The 21,914-nt window shown below is 47.7% G+C and overlaps 2 protein-coding genes across 2 annotated transcripts; both read left to right on the top strand.

The window, feature by feature from the left end:
- The first annotated feature begins 2,466 nt into the window (after positions 1-2,466).
- LOC134289641 (uncharacterized) lies at positions 2,467-8,074 on the top strand. The gene is made up of 4 exons (XM_062855809.1): positions 2,467-3,062; positions 3,105-3,412; positions 3,465-7,787; positions 7,938-8,074. Exons 1-4 carry the CDS (start codon positions 2,467-2,469, stop codon positions 8,072-8,074), a joined length of 5,364 nt encoding a protein of 1,787 aa, XP_062711793.1.
- Positions 8,075-17,010: 8,936 nt separating this feature from the next.
- On the top strand, positions 17,011-18,903 carry LOC134285812 (uncharacterized). The gene is made up of 2 exons (XM_062847379.1): positions 17,011-17,475; positions 17,544-18,903. The coding sequence occupies exon 2, from the start codon at positions 17,545-17,547 to the stop codon at positions 18,079-18,081; it is 537 nt and encodes a 178-aa protein (XP_062703363.1). The 5' UTR covers positions 17,011-17,475; position 17,544; the 3' UTR covers positions 18,082-18,903.
- The last annotated feature ends 3,011 nt before the right edge of the window (positions 18,904-21,914 follow it).

Here is a 21,914-nt window from a genome sequence, read left to right as displayed (position 1 = left end):
TGGCAGGGCATCATGTTACTGTGTATCGTTCTCAAAGTCCTCTGCAAAGTGCTGGCTTCGTGGTCGTGCGGCTAAGGTCACCAAGCCTTTAGTCGCATCGTGCTAAGGAGCACGGGTTCGATTCCCGCCGCAGCTGTCAGGAAACGTTTTCGGCTGTGTCACTGGGCGTTGCATGCTAATCCGTTGTCTAGTGTCGTGCTTCCTTCAAAGAGCAAATAGCTCACTGGAAGCGTTAAACGTGTCCGTGTTTTTAAGTGATGCTTAACCGGATACAGGAGAAGATTGACGCAACTCGCCGACGGCAACAAACAGGATTCCATGCCGGACGATCCTGTGTGGACCATATTGTCATGCTCCGTATCATCCTGGAGCAAATTAATGAATTTCAAGAGTCTCTCCACCTGGTGTTCATTGATTACGAAAAAGCTTTCGACCGTCTCAACCACGGAAACATGTGCGAGGCTCTCAGGCGCAAGGGTCTCCCTGAGAAAATCATCGGCCTCAGGGCATTTTCGTGTAGTACTTCAAAACGGTGTTTTGTCCGATCCCATTCGGGTCGTTGCTGAAGTGAGGCAAGGATGTATCCTATCACCGCTACTGTTCCTTATCGTAATCGAGGAGATCCTAGTAGGTGCGATTGACCGTGAACCAAATCGTGGATTGCTTTGGCAGCCCATTACCATGAAGCACCTAAATGACTTCGAACTGGGTGATGACGTTGCTCTCCTAGCTCAACGGCGCTCTGATATGCAGAGCAAGCTCGATGATCTTACCAATCGCTCCTCAGCGGTAGGTCTTACCATCAACGTCAACAAGACCAAATCGTTGGATGTAAACACGGTCAACTCTTCCAGCTTTACGGTAGCTGGGCAATCAGTGGAGTATGTTGAAAGCATCCAATATCAAGGTAGCCAAATATCGGCCGATGGCGGCACCAAGATCGACATAGGTGCACGGATCAAGAAGGCGAGGGCTGCTTTTGCGAGTTTAAGGAGTGTATGGAACAACAATCAGATTAGTCGACGCACCAAAATCCGAATATTCAACTCGAACGTGAAATCTGTGCTGCTATACGCCAGCGAAACCTGGTGTGTATCAGTGAAGAACATTCAACAGCTGCAGGTCTCCATCAATAGATGCCTGTGGTATATAATTCGTGCAAGGTGGCCTCACAATTGGATCTCCAACGTGGAGCTCCATCATCGATGTCATCAGAAGCCTGCGCTAACTCTAATCTCAAATCCTAGTCGTACATGGCATTCCACAATATCGAACCCAGGATGGAACTTTGCGATACTCTTGAGGTTATGTGATATCGTGATATCACTTTTGTAGAATCTCCACGTAAACCCCAATTGAATTCCGTGAGCTCTATCAAATAACTGATCGCCCTAATAACAAATTGTGAATGTATTTCCTATATACTTACTACCGATGTAGTGACCAATGGTCAGACTCGCATACAATGATTGCCCAGTAGAGAAAGGAGAGAAGAGAAGATGACCACTGTCTATATGTAGGTAGATAGCCACCCGACCGATCGATGCGATCGATCGTTATAAACCGCAATAAACCTCAGTTCAATCCAACCTACCGAGCCTTATGGTTGTGAATATACAGCGTGCGTGTTAAACCAAAATCGAAGTTCTATCGTTCCAAGTCCGAAAGTAGTGCTTATCCGCGACTTTAGTTACAAAGTGGGAAAGCAGATTCCGTGAAACATTCGATAACCGCCGCGCTGTGATAGTGCTAAACTGTGCTCTAGAATAGAGTGAAGATAGCAGAAGAAAATTCCCCCCCACGAATAGCCACACACTGCTGGCCTTGTGATTGCCGTTTTATTGCGGCGAAGAAATTACCTTCGGTCCAGCATTTACAACCAATTGGCTTGTACATTTTGGTCCTTCGAGCCGGATCGAAGGACTCCCCGGTCAGAAGGTTCAGTGTGGGGCTTTAGTGCAGTTTTCTGGTCAGAGTGACCACTCCGAAAGTCGGCAAAGAGGCCGTGAAGTTGCGCCATTCGTGGCTTGTGGTTGCGCCAAGTGCGGTGTGGAATTTTGTGCGCGCCCGATTACAATTGATTGGGGCAAAGTGAATAGCCATCTCTCCATTGCTTTGCTTAGCAATTGTACGATCCCCGTTGGGGACAATAGTGTGTGGATTGGCGCCTAGAAAGGCATTGTGGGTCAGTGCGGCTTGGGTAGAAGCAAAGTCTGCTGGGCTTAGACTGGTCCAACATTTTTGAAGAGTGGACAAAGTTGAAGTGCGGTTGCAATCAAAATTGCGTAAAATTGTCCTTGTTCGGCAGCAAGGCAGCGGTGGTGATACCCGCAGTGAACCAAGTGACAGTGTTGCACCGATCCGTCCGCGTAGTCCGTCCGCGACGGGAAGGAGCAAAATCGTTTCGTCCGCGTCGGGAAGGAGCAAACCGTTTTCGATCCGCGATCGTTCTAGATCGGTGCAAAAATGCCGGACAAAAAAGTGGAGAAGAAACTGGCCGATTTGGGAATCGTGCGAAAGGCCCTGCTCATGACGTGCAACAGTGTTGAACAATTTGTGACGAATTTCGACGCAGATCGTGATAGTTGCCAGATTCCGGTACGGCTCGAAAATCTGGACAGAGTGTACCGGGATTTCCTCAAAGTGCAAGGTGAAATTGAGAAGCATGATGCGGCAGAGCGCCTAGAAGAGCATCTGTCGGAAAGAGTGGTTTTTGAAGGTCGTTATTGTGCGGCGAAAGGTTTTCTGTTGTCCAATCGAGCAGTAGACCTGAACCAAACTGTGCTCAACGCGACGGTCCATCAACCAGAAGCACCAGTTCACGGCACTTTCCATCTTAGGCTGCCACAGATAGATCTGCCCAAGTTTTCCGGGGATTTCTCGAAGTGGCTATCCTTTCGGGACACCTACGCATCGATGGTGCACTCGAATGCAGACATTCCTACTATTGCGAAACTGCAGTACCTGATCCAGTCCCTCGAAGGCGAGGCACGAAAGCCGTTCGAGAGCGTAGACATCGAGGCCGATAACTACGCTGCCGTGTGGGACGCTCTACTAAAAAGGTATGATAACCGACGTTTTCTTAAAAAGCAGCTTTTCCGTAGTATTTACGACCTCCCGGCGGTCAAAAAAGAGTCCGCCGACAGCCTCCAGGAGCTTGTAGACGAGTTTCAGCGGCATGTGAAGGCTCTCGCAAAGCTGAACGAACCCGTCCAACACTGGGACACTCCTCTAGTCAACCTATTGTCCTACAAGCTTGATCCATCAACCCTCCGAGCGTGGGAGGAAAAGACCAGCCAAGAAGAAGACGTCAAATATAACGATCTTGTCGAGTTCCTGTATCAGCGAGTACGGATCCTGAAGTCCGTGGCATCCGACATCTCCCAGCGTTTCCCAGCCGGTTCCAGCAAAGGTGGCCGGCGTTGTTCCCCCTCCGAAAAGGCAGTTTCCATCCAAATTTGCAGCCAACGTGGTTGCTTCCGATGCCAAGCCGAATGCCCCATCCTGCTTCGCCTGTTCCGACCGGCATTTTCTGTTCCAGTGCCAATCGTTCGCCAAGATGCCCGTCAGCCAGAGAAGAGATCTGGTTTCCCAGCGCAAGCTATGCTGGAACTGTTTCCGAACCGGTCACCAAGCCAGAAGTTGCACCTCGAAGTTCTCCTGCCGTTCCTGTCGCGATCGGCACCATACGTTGCTCCACGATCCATCCCAGCCTGGTAAAAGTTCGTCCGCCCCAGCTATGATGTCGAAATCCCACGAAGCGCTGTCTGTTCCATCCACTACGGCCCCAGGACCGGCTTCCACCTCCCAACAAGTAAGCATGTCGGTTCAATCCCAGGCCAGTACCGTTCTCCTCCAGACAGTCGCTCTTCACGTCGTCGATGTTCATGGCAAGTCATTTGAAGCCAGAGCTCTGTTAGATTCCGGGTCGATGTCGAATTTCATCTCGTCGGAGCTGGCTAATCTGCTTGCTATTCCCCAATCCGAGGCCGATGTGTCCGTTGCCGGAATCGGCCAGTCCCATTGTAAGTTGAAGCGAGCAGTGAGCGCCACAGTCCGTTCCCGAATTGGATCGTTTTCCACCCAGCTCCGATTCCTAGTCATCGACCACCCTACTACCAACTTGCCCACCATCCACGTCAAGCTTTCGTCTTGGAAGCTTCCAAAGGTCGAGTTAGCCGATCCGCAATTCCATGTTCCGAACAAAATCGACCTCGTCATCGGCGGTGAAGTCTACTGGGACCTGCACACTGGCAAGAAGCTTTCTCTAGGACGTGGCCTACCGTATCTCATCGAAACGCGCTTCGGTTGGACTTTATGTGGTTCGACTTCCCAAGATTCCACGGATTCGGTAGCCTGTCAGCTGTCTAGCACTGATGCCCTGCTAGATTCCACTCTCCAACGTTTTTGGGAGATCGAAACAATTCCCAAACAATCCGTTCACTCCACGACCGAGAAGGCTTGCGAGGAGTTTTATGCTGCAACCACGTCCAGAGATCCAGCGGGACGATACGTCGTCCGCCTTCCCAGAACAGACAATCCGGAGATCGTTTTGGGAGATTCCGAATCCATTGCCGATCGCCGATTCCTCGGTTTAGAACGCCGCCTCGAACGAGACTCCAATGTAAAATCCGCCTATCACCAGTTCATGGAGGAATACGAGCGCCTTGGGCATATGAAGCGGCTCGACGAACCGGTAGACAACACTATTCCGCACTGCTACCTTCCGCATCACCCCGTCTTTAAATTGTCGAGCACCACCACGAAGACGAGGGTAGTATTTGACGCCTCATGTAAAACGACATCGGGCCACTCCCTCAACGACACCCTCCTCGTCGGTCCGGTCGTACAAGATGATCTGCTAGCTCTCGTTATTCGGTTCTGCTTCCACCGCATCGCCCTGCATGGTGACATCGAGAAAATGTACCGGCAAGTTCGCCTCCACGACGACGACCAACCCCTCCAGCGGATCAAATGGCGCAGTGATGCGTCCCAGCCCATAGCCTCGTACCAGCTGCAGACCGTTACTTACGGCACAGCTTCCGCCCCCTATCTCGCCACGAAAACTCTCCAAAAATTGGCGAGTGATGCGGGCAACCAGTTCCCCTCCGCTGCAGAGCCAGTCTCCAAGGATTTTTACGTCGACGATTTCCTGTCCGGCGCCGACGACGTCGAGTCCGCCATCCGCATTCGACGAGAAGTTTCCGCTATGTTGGACTCTGCAGGACTGCCAATGAAGAAGTGGGCTTCGAACTCCGTCGAAGTACTGGAAGACATCCCTCCCGAAGACCGATCAGTACAGCCGTGGCATGACCTCCAAGATCCGCAGTCCGTTAGCACGCTTGGGCTTATTTGGGAACCGGAAGGCGACATATTTCGATTCAAGGTCCAGTTACCCCTTCCAGCTCCCGTTCTCACCAAGCGCAAGGTTATGTCCTACGTAGCCCAAATCTTTGACCCGCTGGGGCTAGTGGGACCCACCGTCACCAAGGCAAAGCTGTTCATGCAACGGTTATGGGCGTTAAAAACTCCCAACAACGAGCGCTACGAATGGGATCAACCGCTACCTCCGAAGCTGCAACAAGAGTGGAAAGAGTTCCACACGACCATTGATCTCCTCCGTGAAGTCAGAGTCCCACGATTTGCTTCCGTCAGCGACGCAGTCAGTATCGAGCTTCACTTTTTTGCTGATGCGTCCGACAAGGCCTACGGGACGTGTTGCTACGTCCGCGCCCAATCCGCCCATGAAGTGCGCGTGAAACTCCTAGTCTCGAAGTCGAAACTTTCACCCCTCGCTGCCCGCCATACTATAGCAAGACTGGAGCTGTGCGCAGCCCATCTCTCCACGCAGTTGTACCAGAAAGTCGCTTCGGCACTCAAGACCGTCCCACCCGCCTATTTTTGGTCAGATTCCACTACAGTAATCCAGTGGCTTCGATCATCCCCCGGACGTTGGAAAACGTTCGTAGCCAACCGTGTGAGCCAAATTCAAGCAGCCACTCCTATCGACAAGTGGAACCACGTAGCAGGTGCGGACAATCCTGCTGACGACATTTCCCGAGGATTGGACCCGTCCGATCTACTCACCAAAGAAAGATGGTGGACTGGCCCGGCGTGGCTGAAGCTTTCTCCAGAACAATGGCCAGCCGGAGCTCTTCCTGCCGCAGAACCTCCAGAATTCGTCCAAGAAGTCCGTAAAGCTCCAGTAGTCGCCATGACATCCGTCCAGATCACGTTCGCCGAAGAGTTGTTCTCCAGGTATTCCAGTTTTTCCAAACTCCGCCGTACCGTTGCATGGTGCTTACGTTACCTCCAAACCCTCCGAGACCGTGCAATCACCCGCCGGCGAGACCAAACGAGTCTGGTTGCACCCCGAAACCAATCAACGCCCCCTCAGCCACTCAACTCCGATGAGCTCCACTCCGCTGATCGAATCATTGTTCGTTTGGCACAACGCGAAAGTTTCCCCAATGAGCACTCCGATCTGTCCGCTGGTGTGCTCGTATCCAAATCCAGTCCGTTGAAGTGGTTGAAGGCCTACGTCGATGAGTTCGGATTGATCCGCGTTGGTGGACGCCTCAGCAATGCCGAACTACCCGAAAGCGCCAAGCACCCCATCGTCCTCAGTGCCAAGCATCCGTTGGCCAGACTAGTCACCGTCCAATGTCACAGAACTCTGCTCCACGCTGGTCCACAACTCATGCTGGCGAGTCTTCGCCAGAGATTCTGGATCCTGGGCGGACGAAACCTAACTAGAAGCGTTTACCACCAGTGTATAACCTGCTTTCGAAGCAAACCGGAGCTAATCCAGCAATCCGTCGCTGATCTGCCATCTTCTCGCGTTTCTCCAACGCGCCCGTTCTCCGTCTGTGGCGTAGATTACTGCGGACCGCTTTACGTCAAGTCACCGGTCAGGAAGCGTGGTCCAACGAAAGTGTATGTGGCCATCTTCATCTGCTTTTCCACACGGGCCGTCCATATCGAGCTCGTGAGTGATCTGACATCCGCGGCATTCCTTGCCGCACTGCGCCGCCTGGTGGCTCGAAGGGGGAAGATTTCCGAGCTCCACTCCGACAATGCGACCACCTTCAAGGGAGCATCACACGCCCTTCATCGAGTGTACCGTATGCTGAAGCTGGACGAAACAGATCGAAACCAAATCCTCTCGTGGTGCGCTGACAACGAAATCCGCTGGAATTTTATCCCGCCTCGCGCCCCCCATTTCGGAGGTCTCTGGGAGGCCGCGGTGAAGTCCGCGAAGACCCACCTCCTCAAGGAAATCGGCAACTCCAGTTTGTCGTACGAGGACATGCTCACCTTGCTCGCTCAGGTAGAAATGTGCCTCAACTCCCGTCCTGTCACACCACTATCGTCGGAACCGTCAGACCTGGAAGCCCTGACGCCTGGTCACTTCCTGGTGGGTTCCAATCTCCAAGCTGTTCCCGAAAAAACGTTAATTGACGTCCCCGAAAACCGGCTCGACCATTTCGAGCAAACCCAGCGCCACCTCCAACGAATCTGGGCACGATGGTACCCGGAATACCTGCAGCAGTTGCAGTCCAGGGCTGTTCAAGGCGGCAAACTATCGACTGTCATCAAACCTGGACAACTCGTCGTGGTCAAAGAAGACTGCCTTCCGCCCGCTCAATGGCCCCTCGGCAAAATTGTCAAGGTCCATCCAGGGAAGGACGGCATCGTCAGAGTGGTCACACTGAAGACTGCTTCTTCGGACAACGTCATGCGGCCCGTCGCACGGATTGCCCTGCTGCCCATCAGAACCGATACAAGTCAGTCCGACACACCTGTCATCAGTAGAGCAGTACTAAACTAGCTCGAGGCTCATATCATTTGCAATCAGGTAATTGACGTTCCAATCTCCCTAATCCACCCGAATGATCTACCTGGTCTTTTTCTGTTTTCGGTCGATAATCACCAAGGTCATCGCACTCTATCTCTGCACACTGGTTACTCCGGCCGAGCACGTATCATCCAAGCTTCGATCGTCAATCCGCAACAACCCGACAATCCGATCGAAGATGTCAACAGAGAGTCGAACCGATCCTCTCCCGCCTGAGCAACTGGATGCAGCAGTGTTAGAGTTTTAAGTAGTGCGAATGTGTTGAAATAGGCCATTTCAAAGGTGGCCGGAATGTAGAATCTCCACGTAAACCCCAATTGAATTCCGTGAGCTCTATCAAATAACTGATCGCCCTAATAACAAATTGTGAATGTATTTCCTATATACTTACTACCGATGTAGTGACCAATGGTCAGACTCGCATACAATGATTGCCCAGTAGAGAAAGGAGAGAAGAGAAGATGACCACTGTCTATATGTAGGTAGATAGCCACCCGACCGATCGATGCGATCGATCGTTATAAACCGCAATAAACCTCAGTTCAATCCAACCTACCGAGCCTTATGGTTGTGAATATACAGCGTGCGTGTTAAACCAAAATCGAAGTTCTATCGTTCCAAGTCCGAAAGTAGTGCTTATCCGCGACTTTAGTTACAAAGTGGGAAAGCAGATTCCGTGAAACATTCGATAACCGCCGCGCTGTGATAGTGCTAAACTGTGCTCTAGAATAGAGTGAAGATAGCAGAAGAAAATTCCCCCCCACGAATAGCCACACACTGCTGGCCTTGTGATTGCCGTTTTATTGCGGCGAAGAAATTACCTTCGGTCCAGCATTTACAACCAATTGGCTTGTACAACTTTCGACCCACCTCTATGTTGTAAACAAGTACTCGATTCGGAAAGTAGCTTCAATGAATTTTGAACAGGTACCCGGGTATCCCCAGACGCGGAGCGTATCGATAATAGCCGGCCAACTGGCGCTATTGAACGCGTTCCTTACATCCAGAGTCACTACAGCACAGTAGCAAACCCCCCTTCTCTTAGGCTGGAGTGCTATCTTGGCGGTTTTTGTAACCAACAGAATAGCGTCTACGGTCGACCTCCCCTCCCGAAAGTCGTACTGGCTACTCGAGAGACCATTTACACTCTCAGTGTGCCTCAACATTCTATTGAGGTTGACCTTATCGAGCACCTTCCCCGCCGTGTCGATCAAATATATTGGTCTACATGGAGATGGGTCTCCGGGTGGTTCCACTGCCTTTGGCTATAGAATCAGGCTCTGCCTCTTCCAAACTTCTGGGAAAACTCCCTCGTTCAGGCATTTCTGCATAGCATACCTGAATATTCGGGAACTTCATCAATAGCTACTTTTAAGGCCAAGTTTGTAGCTCCGACCGGACCTGGGAACCTACACTAAGGGACTTTGATCTTTCCGCAAGTTCCGATCTTTGACCCTCTCCTCATCGCCAGCTCCCATCCCCCGGTTACCCTTCAAAAGAAGGCCAAAAACTAAGATAATGGCGCGGAATGGCTCCTCGATGACACCCTCCAACATCTCTGGATATTGCTCTGAAGAAGCCATTAACCTCTCGTCCTGGCCATCACGATCCTGTAGGCACTTGTGTAGGCATCATCCCACGGATTCGCATAGGCACTCTGACAGAGATCCTCAAAACAGGCCTTTTTGCTTGCCCTTATCTCGGTCTTCAGCGTGGCTTTTGCAGCAGCAAACACCACCCGCCGTTCGTTTTGCTCTTCCTCAGATCGTGCTCGCTGCATCCGCCACCTAGCCCGTAAGCATGCGCGTCACAGGTCCACCAGTAAGCCGGTGGTCTCCCATATCTAGGGTGCGATCGTCATACAGTCCAGCACCTGCGTGAACTGCTCGATTTGCCACCGTGGAGGTGCATAACAGCTACAGAATTTGGAGATGAACCAGCCGCGGGCTGAAAATCTCCTTAATAAAGCTAATAATAATAATAATAATAATAATAATAATAATAATAATAATAATAATAATAATAATAATAATAATAATAATAATAATAATAATAATAATAATAATAATAATAATAATAATAATAATAATAATAATAATAATATTAATGGTCGACAGATTTGTACCCTACTACAAGTACCAGCCGGACCCGGTTCTGGAAAATAGTTGCATAAAGCTGTACTGGGATCGCGAGATCATTACGGACGTCCTCATTCGTGCCAACCGGCCTGAGATTGTGGTTTTCGACAAAAGGATGAAGCGAGTAACTCTCATCGACATCGCTGTACCGTTAGACCATAATGTCCAATCAACGTTCTCCGGCAAGATAACCAAGTACCACGACCTAGCGGAGGAGTTGAAGCAGATGTGGCACCTGGAGGACGTCCGTATAGTTCCGGTTGTCCTCTCGGCAACCGGAGTTGTCCCTAAATCTCTCCTGAGGTCCCTAGACGAGCTGGAATTGAAGAAGGACCTGAACAGCATCCTGAAAGCGGTGATTCTTGGAACCTGTAGTATAGTTAGGCGGTTCCTGAATCATCACAACTGAAAGTACATCCAAAAGCAGACTCATTAGGATAAGCTAAAAAACCGGCTAATGAGATCCACAGAGCCTAATCCCCTTTGGCATTCCGATTGCCCGGGGTAGGTGAAAGTTTCCAGCAATTTTTGCTGAGAAGTGCCAAAACTCTATAATAATAATAATAATAATAATAATAACAGCTATAGAAGAAGACCCCGTTAACTTTGGCGACCACGAAGCCCTCATAGATAGTAGACACCAACTCCAGGACGGGGTATTCACCCATCATCCATATCACCGCCATTTTTCTGAACCATTCCGCGACCCAGTTGCCGGCGGTTATTCGGTATGGGTCAGCTATGATGGCGAATCCGTCCCCTGCTTCCAAACCTCCGTTGCCCAGATATTTCTGCATAGCAGACCGAAAATCCCGGGAGCCTCTGCAGGCCAGGTTCGAAACCCCATCCGGAACTGGGTCCTTACCTTACCTAACTGTTTTGCAATCCTCGCATCGGGGATCATCGCCTCATTGCCAGCAACAGTCCCCAGGTATCAGGTATCAGAAGGCCGGCTCCAGAGGCACGTTATCCTCCATTTGGGACCTTTGTGCCTTCGCCATACATATAAGCCTATTTCATCATTCACCTGAGGGAGAATGGGACAAGGGATGGGTATTAGGACAGGGAAAGGTGATGAAATAGGAAGGGGTGCCCTTGAAGAGGGAATGAACGCATAAGCGCAACGAGAGCTCATAGTCTATATCACAACGGGTTTAATCAGTGCCCTGAAAAGGACACTGTAAAATGCATAATCGTAAAGAAAGCCTATAGCTCGTTGGAGGTAGCTTGTGACGTTGAAAGGCACGTCATCGAAAGCATCCTCAATATTCAAGAAATCACCCAAGCAAAAACTACGTTTGAGCGACCCAAGTTACCAAAAATTCTATATATAATTATTTCCAACTCCAAGTTCCCCAAGTATCTTATGTGCTCTCTCTAAAGTCCTAGAGAAGCTTCTGAAAAGTCAGTTATCGCTCAACTCTCGAGCAAAGCAGACGCGTTTGTCGCTACATGCTAAGAGCGGGAGTCGAATACGGTTCTTTTTTCGTTCAAAGCTACGGTCGAAGTATAAAACAGTGCATCGCTAGATTGTATCTCACGTTTCCGCGTGTCGTCGCGATACCGTGTCCGCCATGAATCGGCGCGAGAATACCTTTCGCATCGACTACGCGAAAGTACCAAAAAAACCTTCTTTCGAAGAAGTGCATCTCTTCATTGGCAACCAGCTGGGCATGAAACGTGAAGAAGTGAAGCGCATTCAATGCAGCAGACTCCTTGGCTGCGCTTTCGTCAAGGCGAATGATCTCTCTGTGGCCCAGGGAATCGTCGAAATCCATGATGGGAAACATGAAATTGTCGTGGGAGACAAGAAATATCCGATTCGCTTAACGATGGAGGACGGAGCCGTCGATGTTAAGCTGTTTGACCTCTCGGAGGATGTGTCGGATCTCGAAATCACCAAGTTCATGTCAGATTACGGCGAAATTCTCTCGATTCGTGAGCTAATGTGGGAAGCAAATTACATGTTCAACGGCTACCCGACAGGCGTGTGAGTTGTTCGCATGATAGTGAAAAAGAATATCCCCTCTACCGTCATTATTGATGGTGAAGCCACGTGTGTGCAATACTACGGGCAGCAGCACACATGTCGACAAAAATTTGACGCGGATCACTCCAAACAGTCGTATGCAAACGTTGCAAAACAAGCTGTGTCAAAGGTGAACGCACCGAAACAATCGAGATCCAGAGGTTCATCATCCTCCGGTCTCAAGATCAGACCGGCAAACGTACACGCAGAACTCGATGTACACAGCGCAACGAGTAACTTTCACGCAGCGACCGAAAAGACAAAAGAATTTTCACGCAGATTTGTGTAACACCGGATCAACACAAAAAATGTGCTGATCCGGTGTTACACAAATCTGCGTGAAAATTCTTTTGTCTTTTTGCTCGCTGCGTGAAAGTTACTCGTGCGCTGTGTTGTTTCATTTAAGGGTGTACAGGCTCCGACAGCGGGAGCATCAAGAGAATCGGCAACCGTAATCCCCACCAACAATGCGCACGGTAAAATACAAAAAACTCTCTCGACCGGTGCACCACCGGCAGACACTTCTCAAACTCTCCTCACGATCCCAGCACAGGAGCTCTTCAAGAAACCACAGCACAACTACCGTCCAGAATCCACTTCAACAGCCTCGATCGAGACCTCGGTCGAGAACTCACGGCACGACGGGAACGAAACGGATGAATCCACTTCTTCCAACAGTAGCCGTCGTCTCCGCGCTAGACCGTGTGCCAAGAAAATACGTCACGATCATGACGTCATGAACGATTTCCCCCAGCTCTAAAATGGATGTAGCAAGCTACAATATCGCCACTATCAATCTAAACGCAATATCAAGCGAAACGAAACTTAATGCCCTGCGGAATTTTGCCAGAACCCTCGATCTCGACATCATGTTTCTCCAGGAGGTGGAATCGGATCAACTCATGATTCCGGGATATACCGTAATCTGCAACGTGGATCACTCTCGGTGGGGAACAGCCATCGCACTCAAAGAATACATCCAATTCTCCAATGTAGAACGAAGCTTGGATAGTCGTTTGCTAGCCCTGAGAATCAGCAACGTCACACTCGTTTGCATCTACGCCCCTAGCGGTACTCAATTCCGAGCCGAAAGAGAACGATTTTTTAATAATACTGTCGCCTATTACCTTCGGCACAATCCACAAAACGTGATACTTGCTGGGGACTTTAATTGCGTTCTGCGGCAATGTGATGCTACCGGTCCCAATGCCAGCCCGTCCCTTTCCGCAACAGTGCAACAGCTACTTCTCCGTGACGTGTGGATTAAGCTATGCCCCAGGATCCCGGGTCATACATATATTACAGCTAACTCGACATCCAGGCTCGATCGTATTTACGTTAGCGACGGCCTATGTCAGCACCTACGCTCCACCGACACACACGTATGCTCTTTCTCGGACCACAAGGCACTCACAGCGCGCATATGCCTTCCCCAACTCGGTAGGGAGCCGGGTCGAGGCTTTTGGTGTTTACGCCCTCACCTTCTCACCACAGAGAATATGGAGGAATTCCAGCAGCGATGGCAGTATTGGACGCGGCAACGGCGTAATTATTCATCATGGATGTATTGGTGGATAACGTACGCGAAACCGAAAATTAAATCGTTCTACAAGTGGAAGTCTCGCATCGCATACAACGAATTTAATCGAGAAAATCAGCGGCTCTATGAACAACTGAAGCAAGCGTACGATAGATACTACCAGGACCCCTCTATTCTCCAAACCATCAACCGTATCAAAGGACAAATGCTCACGCTGCAGAGGAACTTCACCAAAATGTTTACCAAAATCAACGAAACCTATATCGCGGGAGAGGCACTCTCGAGTTTCCAACTCGGAGAAAGGCGAAAGAAAAGAACAACCATTTCACGTCTAAGGGTCGACGAAGGGGAGACACTGGACCGATCCAGCGACATCGAGCAACATCTATTGCAATACTTCCAACAGCTCTATGCGGCGGACGACGAAGGCGAGCCAAACGAAAACGACTTCGAATGCGAGAGAGTCGTACCAGAGAACGATAGAATCAACGAAGCCTGCATGTCTGAAATCTCAACGACAGAAATACTAACAGCAATCAGAACGAGCGCATCCCGAAAGTCTCCAGGTTCGGACGGTATCCCGAAGGAATTTTACATCCGCTCTTTCGACATCATCCATCGAGAGCTAAATCTCATATTGCGCGCAAACCCCAAAATTTTATTCCCACCTTTGGGTTTCCGCGCCGAAGACCCAGCGCCAGATTCGGCGACAAAGAAAACTGACAGCAGTCGCCGGACAGTTGGCAATCCTGATATTTGACGGCGGCCGCCCGGTAGTCATGGGAGTGGATTGTTGTCACGCAAATAGATCTTTTCGCTAAAAATGCATGTGTATTGAGTTATTGTTGACAGATTTTCTGCAGTGTTAGTGTGAAATTCAGCGATTTTCTGTATCGCGTAAGCCTTCGCTGGAAGAAAACGTCATGTTGTTCAGCGAAGCAAGGAAAATTTTCAGTGAAAAAAGCAATAATGAACGAGGCACTGACTGGCAACTTCTCCCCGGCCTTCGTGGATGGAGTGATCGTTCTCGTTAAAAAGAGGGGAACAGACGAGACGGCCCGATCTTATCGCCCGATATCTCTGCTGAATTTTGATTATAAAATACTCTCACGTATCCTAAAAGCGAGACTACACTGAACGGCGGCTTGCGGTGAAAATTACTATTCTGAGGGTCAATTTAAATGCACAACGCCACTAAATTTGTGCAGACTGAGTTTCGTTTTAATTCAACAGAATTATGTTTTCAATTTTACCATGGACTCGATTTTCAATTAAAAAAAAGTTTCTGTTGGCAACCGGATTCGAACCAAGAATCTTGACATCACCAGGCTCGCACGCTACCACTCAGCTATCGAACCGGTTGATGTGAGAAGAAACAAAACGCACACAAGAAGCGTTGGTGGGTCGATGATCATGTTTTGCCATGGTAAATTTAAAAACATTATTGTGCTTGACATTACTGCAAGGCTCCTTTCAGTGTAGAGAATGTCGTACGGGCACACCAAATTCTCAGCCATGGACAGAAATGCAGCAATCCAAATCGGAACATCTTTCAGGCAACACTTTCTCTCAAAGATCGAATAGCACGAGTGATCCAACGTAAACAGAGAGCCAAGGTAATCGCTTTCGATTTCGACCACGCGTTCGATCGTGTTCGTCTTTCGTTTCTGTACAGAACCATGTGCTCACTCGGCATCAATCGGGACCTGGTGAACCTGCGAATCTCCTCCTGCTCATCATCTCGGCTTTTGGTTAACGGGCATCTTTCCCCGACTTTCCCTATCCAGCGTTCCGTACGACAGGGATGCCCTCTCAGCATGCTGCTCTTCGTGATTTATCTTCATCCTCTGCTTAGTCGTTTGGAACGAATAGGGTAGTGGAGGTATTTTGGACCGGGCAGGTATTTTGGCCCACCTAGGGAGTTTTATGATATTTTTCATATAATCTTTACTAAATCTTGGTAATTTTTTATTGGAACACGAAAAGTATTCAATTATGTGATGACCTTTATTTTGGATGTCAGTTAAATATGCTGTTCAGTATCAAACACAGAGAAAATATTTTCACTTCCAATGAAACGCACGGAAAAGCACCAAAATCAAAGAAGGTGGCAAATTTGTAGTCGGCTTCGAAGAGGTATTAAACTTTACAAATAAATATTTATTTCATGTGAATGTAGTTAGGGCCTTGTAAGAACTCAAAATAAACTGTTCTTAACCTCGGAGGAGCGATAATATTCACTAAAATGGTGGTTTGAGGTATGGCCAAAATATGTTCAACATAATCAGATGTGGACATATTTTGGACCACCTGTCAGATCCATCTCTCCAGTTCCTTCTTAAGGGACAAAATATTCATGCCAATGTAATGTACTCTAAAAACATATAAATAGAATAAGTTGGGACCCCCCGTGATCTGGGTTGTTATACGTTTATTTTACAATGAGATTGTTGTGGGTTCGATTTGTTCTAACAACTTTTCGCCAAGTTGAAAATTTCGATTCGGTTTGTGTCCTAACAACTTGTCGACAAGTTGAAATTTTCAGGTGTTTAGTCATCCAGTGTAGAAAAGTTGTCCTTCTCGGCAATCAGTTGATGACTGCGACAATGTGTTATCTAATGTATGTTTGACAAATTACGTATCATTCAAATTACTTTATTTTTGATGGCCTTTCCACTCATTAAAATATGTGTCGAACGTCTTTATACTTAGCAAAATCACTAGACTTCCACACTTCCTATTAAGCGTTACGTAATTTATACATGGTGACTGACGTCATGCAATAGTTAATAAATACACGTTTCACGTCACATTTTTTTTCTGAAACATCATACTATAATGCGTAAAAACTGGCAATTGCAACAAAACTTCATCTTTTTCTACACAGCAAAAATTGATGAAATTTCAACTGCATGTAAAGCTAGAAACATTGAAAAATAAATGGATTGAATCCCTAATTTAATTGAAAATTACATTGAAATAAATGCACATATTTGGAACACAAAAAAACATGTAATAATAAATTATATTTCACGTAATATTTCTATGCAGTGTACTTTTCAATACCCAATTCAATAATACATATAAAGTCATTGATTTTTCAATAGACCATTCCCGTCTGACCTAACCCCCCTTTTTTATATTTTTCTTCGAAAGACAATTGCTTTCCATGATCATTGCCGTTTTTGAAATTTTTTTATATGTATTCCTGATTTTCATACAATTTTTTGAAAATTCGAAAAATCTCTCCAATTTGATATAAAAATCGCCGTGCGAAGTAGTGTGCCCACCCCTTGTATGTGGAGATATTTTTGAGTGTGGAGATTGGCTTCCAACCCTGTCGTCAACCTGACATGTTTACATTTTGAAATGTCAAACCCGCTCGCTACTCGCCTCCGGATTAAAAGGTTCCTGGTAATTGTAATTGTAATTGAATTTATTCCTGGTTGTAATATTATAGTTTATCGGTGATTCCGGTGCAACCAAAAATAATTACAAGCCCGATGGCTGATTCCGTCTCCCCCGGCCGTTGGTCTGACCGCTTCTCAGCTAAACACGGACTCCCGCTATCACATCCACGAGGACGGCTCATCGAACGTGAAGATGAACACACCACGGTGCAGGCAAAACGTAGCTGTTTACACCGGACAAAGGATTCGGGATCGATGTTGTAGAACCAGATCGGTCTACCATTATACTTTTCCCTACCGGGATACCGGTAGCAGCAGCCTGCTGGAATGGAAACCTTTGAGAAGTGGAAAATAACTGGCTTCAACGAATTGGAACTGGCGAATGCCGAACGGCAGCAGCAGTGAAAAAAGTACGATCGCGTGGACGATGATGGAGAGGAAGCAGAGCATGAGGGTCATTCTCCCCGGGTAGGAAAAAGAAGCAAATAGAGAACAGATTTGTAAGTATCTTTACCTTTTATTTTACTTTTATGATCCGTTTACTCACATATGTTTATGATCTTGCTAGAATGCCACCGAGTTGCAGTGCACGGTCCCAGTGTTCTCAGCATCTCTGCCATCGATCGTCGCAGTGCGGTTCCGGCGGTAGCATCAGGCGTAAAACTACTCCAATATTACCGGAATGCATTCTCCTCGTCGACAGCTCCCACATCCCATCAGCAACAGCGTCGGAATCTCCGGCACCGATCTTCGGTTGGAGGTTACCTCTGCAGATGCAGCAGCAAGAGGTGCAGGAGGAAGGAACTTTTGAAGAGTTACGGGAAGAGGACAACTTGCTATCCAACGATAATTTGGACGAGAGCGTGACGGAGAGAAGTACCGTGTCTAATCTGAACTCGAGTCAGACGGGAGGACACCCGGATACCAGTAGACGGTTATTCGAATTCACGGGCATCAGTCGGTCTAGAGTCCGCGATCCCACTGGCGATCTCTGCTTTTCGTCGCATTTGGAAATAGGAGAGCCTACGGAAGACTTCCGGTTAATCCGGACGACCAGCGTTCAATGCATCGCTTTAATAAAGCACTACGTCGCTGGGCAGCAGTAATATCAGTTTGTTTGCCATTTGGGTTGTGTAGTGTGTATACTATATTGCGGTTTTCTCTAGCTTAAACAAAGGAGCTCATAAATTTTAAAAATATAACACTTTTTATTACGTTACAACTATTTTTGTTTTGATGTTTTTTCCGTGGAAGATAATAGTTCAGTCCCTGGGTCAATCGATAGAATGGCGAAGAATAAATTTTCCTCATACGAACTTCGAATAAATTTCAAAAATAGTTCTTGTGCACCAAAAATAATAACATTTTGGATTTCAAGTACGGGTTGAGATTCCGATTATGGAAAAAAACTGGATGCCGTTAAAGAACCCATTTTTTTATTTTAATATAGGAGACGATGTACGGTGGGCGACATCCCTATAGCAGTCTGAATACTTAGCAAAAAGGCATAAGGCCGTCCTCGTCCCTTAGAATTTCTCAACACCAGTCTGGCATCGGACACCTCAGCACTCTCGAATACGGCCAAACGGATATTGGAGATTCTACCCCAACGTTTCGGCCTCTTGACCGAATCTTGAAAGCGATTAGTTTGAATAGTACGCTGACGTCCTTGAAGCTAGCCGGACTTGTCCAGGTCCGGAAGCGCATCAATCAGGAAGCACGAACCGCAGCATCCGAATGTGCACTTCCCCAACACTGAACAGTTGTCCAATGAGTGCCACCGGAAGTTCTAGCTGCTCTATGAACAAGCCATTCAGCACCGAGCTGCAAATACCAACAGTGTCCCAGTTGCTACCAGATGAAGTGTCTCCAAACCAATACTGAGTCCGTCCAGCGGATAGCCACTGAATCCAGCGGCAGTACGGTTCTGCACGAACCGACCCAATACAAACTGCCTAGTGACAAGTCGAACTACACCAGCCGTCAAACACACCAGCAAGATAAGCAACAAGGTGCACCGGATCCGAGAAGAATTTCACACAGATCGTTGAGACAACACTTTCGTGCCATTATTCAACCTGCCGGAAGTGCAAGCAGAACTGAAATCAATTCCTAAATTCGACATCTGGTTGCTCATTTCCATTGTGACGGGAACCGGTGACAGGCCAAAAATGGTTGGCAACCAGCAACATGTATAAATTTTCTTTGCCCACCAAACTCGACGTGGCTGGCGCTGGAACAACATAGCTTTCAAATCTCGAAGCTTCAAATTCAGTGATTCGGAACCGCTGAAGCAGCAATAGTACCGCGAAGTTTGCGTTCCCTGCGAACCAGTCGAGTCCCGTTAAAGCACGGCTGCTGTTGGTAGTTATCTGGATGCTCCAAAAAGCAGCTCCGCGGTTCTCGAGCTAATAACCGGCAGTTGCTTGGACATTCTCCGTAAACCGCTTGGTAGCGGCTCCGCCTCTGGATTAACGTCTTCAAGCTGATCGGCTCCAATAAGTCGGAATGCGATACCGACATGGTGCGGCGTTTCTTGCGAAACTCCCAAGCCTGGTTTTAAATAGGAAGCAGTACCCACCAAGCACCACCAAGAGCAGTTTCTCTTTCGGAACGGCTCCGACTCCAGCAGCACCTCCGACGGATTCCGGTTGCTCCCTAGTCGGCACACAGTCAGCTAAATGAAAGTGCACAGATTGCATGACCTGAAGCGATTCCGATAAGCTAAAATACGTCTGCTGTGAGCAGGCTAAACCTGATACAGGCATAGCTTCATCACCGGCACGGCAGCCATCAAATCTATGTCCTCAAGCCAGCAGCAGCAGCTTGGATCAGGTATTCAAATTCCTTGTGGCGCAACAATCGGCCAATAGGAATATAGTGCGTTCATGACTCGGAATATTTGAAGCATCTCGCACAAAGTATACGCCTGTTGCGAGCAGGCATAATCTGGTTCTACACCGGAAGATGGGCATTTTTTCTCCTTTGGAAGTAGACCAGCTTCATGCTCTTCTGGTGCCAAACTCAGCTTCGGAGACCCGCCAAGCCTGATGGCGCCTCAAGACAGGATTTTGGCCTTCCGCCAGCTAGTTCGACCGCAAGTTGAACACGGGCGATGAAGTAGTTCTGATGCGTTGCTTCGGAAGTGTGCCCGTATCTCGTTCTAACCCGGAGAATCGGCGTAACGTCCCAGACTCGGTACCAGATGGGTATTTTCTTCCCGCGACAAATAATTTGTTTTCATGGTGTTTAGAGCGGATCAAAACAAAAAATATCAAACGTCATATTTGACAGACAGCTGATTGAAAATTCTCCGCATCTCTCCAAAAATCGATAGGGGAGAAAGGGGTTCAACGGGTTTTGTGAAAAAATATATTATAGGAGACTATAGGGTTAAAGTGCTACTTCGCAGGTTTTTCATTGTTTTTCAATAGTTAGAGGCTTCAAAACATATGGGTTCTTTAGGGAAGTTTGCTCAATAAATTGTCGGAAAGCCGTAGAGCACATAAAAATTTTTGACGGGAATGGTCTATTGATAAAAATTGAATTTTCAATTGACGTGTAAATATAAAGCAACATCCATTGAAAAAGCAAATATGGCGCACACGCAGAGCTTTGCATCAGTTTTTTCCTCCTCGCTGAACTGATCGCGTCGTCCGCGGATAAAATGTCGTCGAATATTTTGTGTAAGTTCTGTGGTGCCGTTTTTTGTGAGTTGGAAAGGTTTATCTATCATTCGCGAGTGCACAAACTACAAAAATCTTTCGAATGTGCGATTCCGGAATGCGGATTACGGTGCAAATCATTCGAATCGTACAAAAAGCACCTCCGCCAGCGGCATCATTCATTGAACGGCCGCCGAGTTTTCCGCTGTTCCGTTTCAGCTTGTGATGATGTAGTGCCAAGCGTGAAAAAAATGGCCAAGCATATGGCCAAACACTTGAATGACGGACAGCCGGTGTTCTGTCCATTTGGGTGCATGACCAGGAAACCATTCCTTACCGCGAACAGCATGCGTATACACAATATGTATTTTCACCGTAACGAAAATGTCCGGGTGACACTCAGTGGGAATGTATCTGAGGATAGCGCTCCTACGCTGGCAGAACCGCTCGAAATGGAAGAATCGTGTCGATCTAGTGGCCAAACGGCAGTGTCAACTCAGAACGAAAACTTGGAATCCTTAATGAACATATTTGGAAGCTTGTTCCTCAAGCTTTTATCACAAAATCACGTAACGGAATCTGCAATCCAGGAAGTAGTTTTGGCATTGGGGGAAGCCGCCGCAGCACAAAACAGTTACTTGAAAAATTGTTACGCTAGACTAGAATGTGCTATTCAGGACAGGGTGGACCATGAGATTACCTCGGAAGAATTAGGCCAACAGTTTTGTAATTTGAATGTTTTTGACGCTATGTTCGGATGCAGTGGAATATTTAGGACTCCGTACATGCGAAAGAAATACTATCGTCAAAACTACAGCTTTGTTCCTCCAATCGAAATTTCCCTCCAAAAAGATAACGAACACAAGGACGGTTTCTATTACTATGTTCCGATACTAGAAACATTGACGTCCATGCTCAATGATCCCAAAATCTACAATGCAGTGTTTCGACACAAACTCAAGATGACCGGTTATCTAACTGATTTTGACGATGGAAATAAGTACAAATCTAGTGCATTCTTTACCGACAAGACAATTAGCATTTTCCTCTATCAAGACGCCGCTGAAGTAGTGGTTAACGCGATTGGTAACGCCACTTCTCGATATAAACTCTTGTGTATGTACATGGTCGTAGGAAACCTCGATCCTTATCTCAGATGTAAAACTGAAAATGTCCAACTTGTTCTTCTTTGCAAAAATAAGGACGTCGCGTATTTCGGAGGAAATTGTATCTTTCGTAGACTCGTGGAAGATATCAAGACCTTGGAAGATGAT

This window comes from Aedes albopictus, chromosome 1 (assembly GCF_035046485.1).
Source record: "Aedes albopictus strain Foshan chromosome 1, AalbF5, whole genome shotgun sequence".
Taxonomy (NCBI): domain Eukaryota; kingdom Metazoa; phylum Arthropoda; class Insecta; order Diptera; family Culicidae; genus Aedes; species Aedes albopictus.
Note: the sequence above shows the minus strand (reverse complement) of the source record. Positions and strands in the feature narration are given on the sequence as shown.

Excerpts from the sequence above, each read along its gene's own strand:
- LOC134289641 (XM_062855809.1), top strand. The coding sequence starts at position 2,467 with ATGCCGGACAAAAAAGTGGAGAAGAAACTGGCCGATTTGGGAATCGTG. Across the intron at positions 3,413-3,464 it reads CCCAGCCGGTTCCAGCAAAG|CCAACGTGGTTGCTTCCGAT; the intron begins GTGGCCGGCGTT and ends CCAAATTTGCAG. Across the intron at positions 7,788-7,937 it reads GCCCATCAGAACCGATACAA|GTCATCGCACTCTATCTCTG; the intron begins GTCAGTCCGACA and ends ATAATCACCAAG.
- LOC134285812 (XM_062847379.1), top strand. The coding sequence starts at position 17,545 with ATGCCACCGAGTTGCAGTGCACGGTCCCAGTGTTCTCAGCATCTCTGC.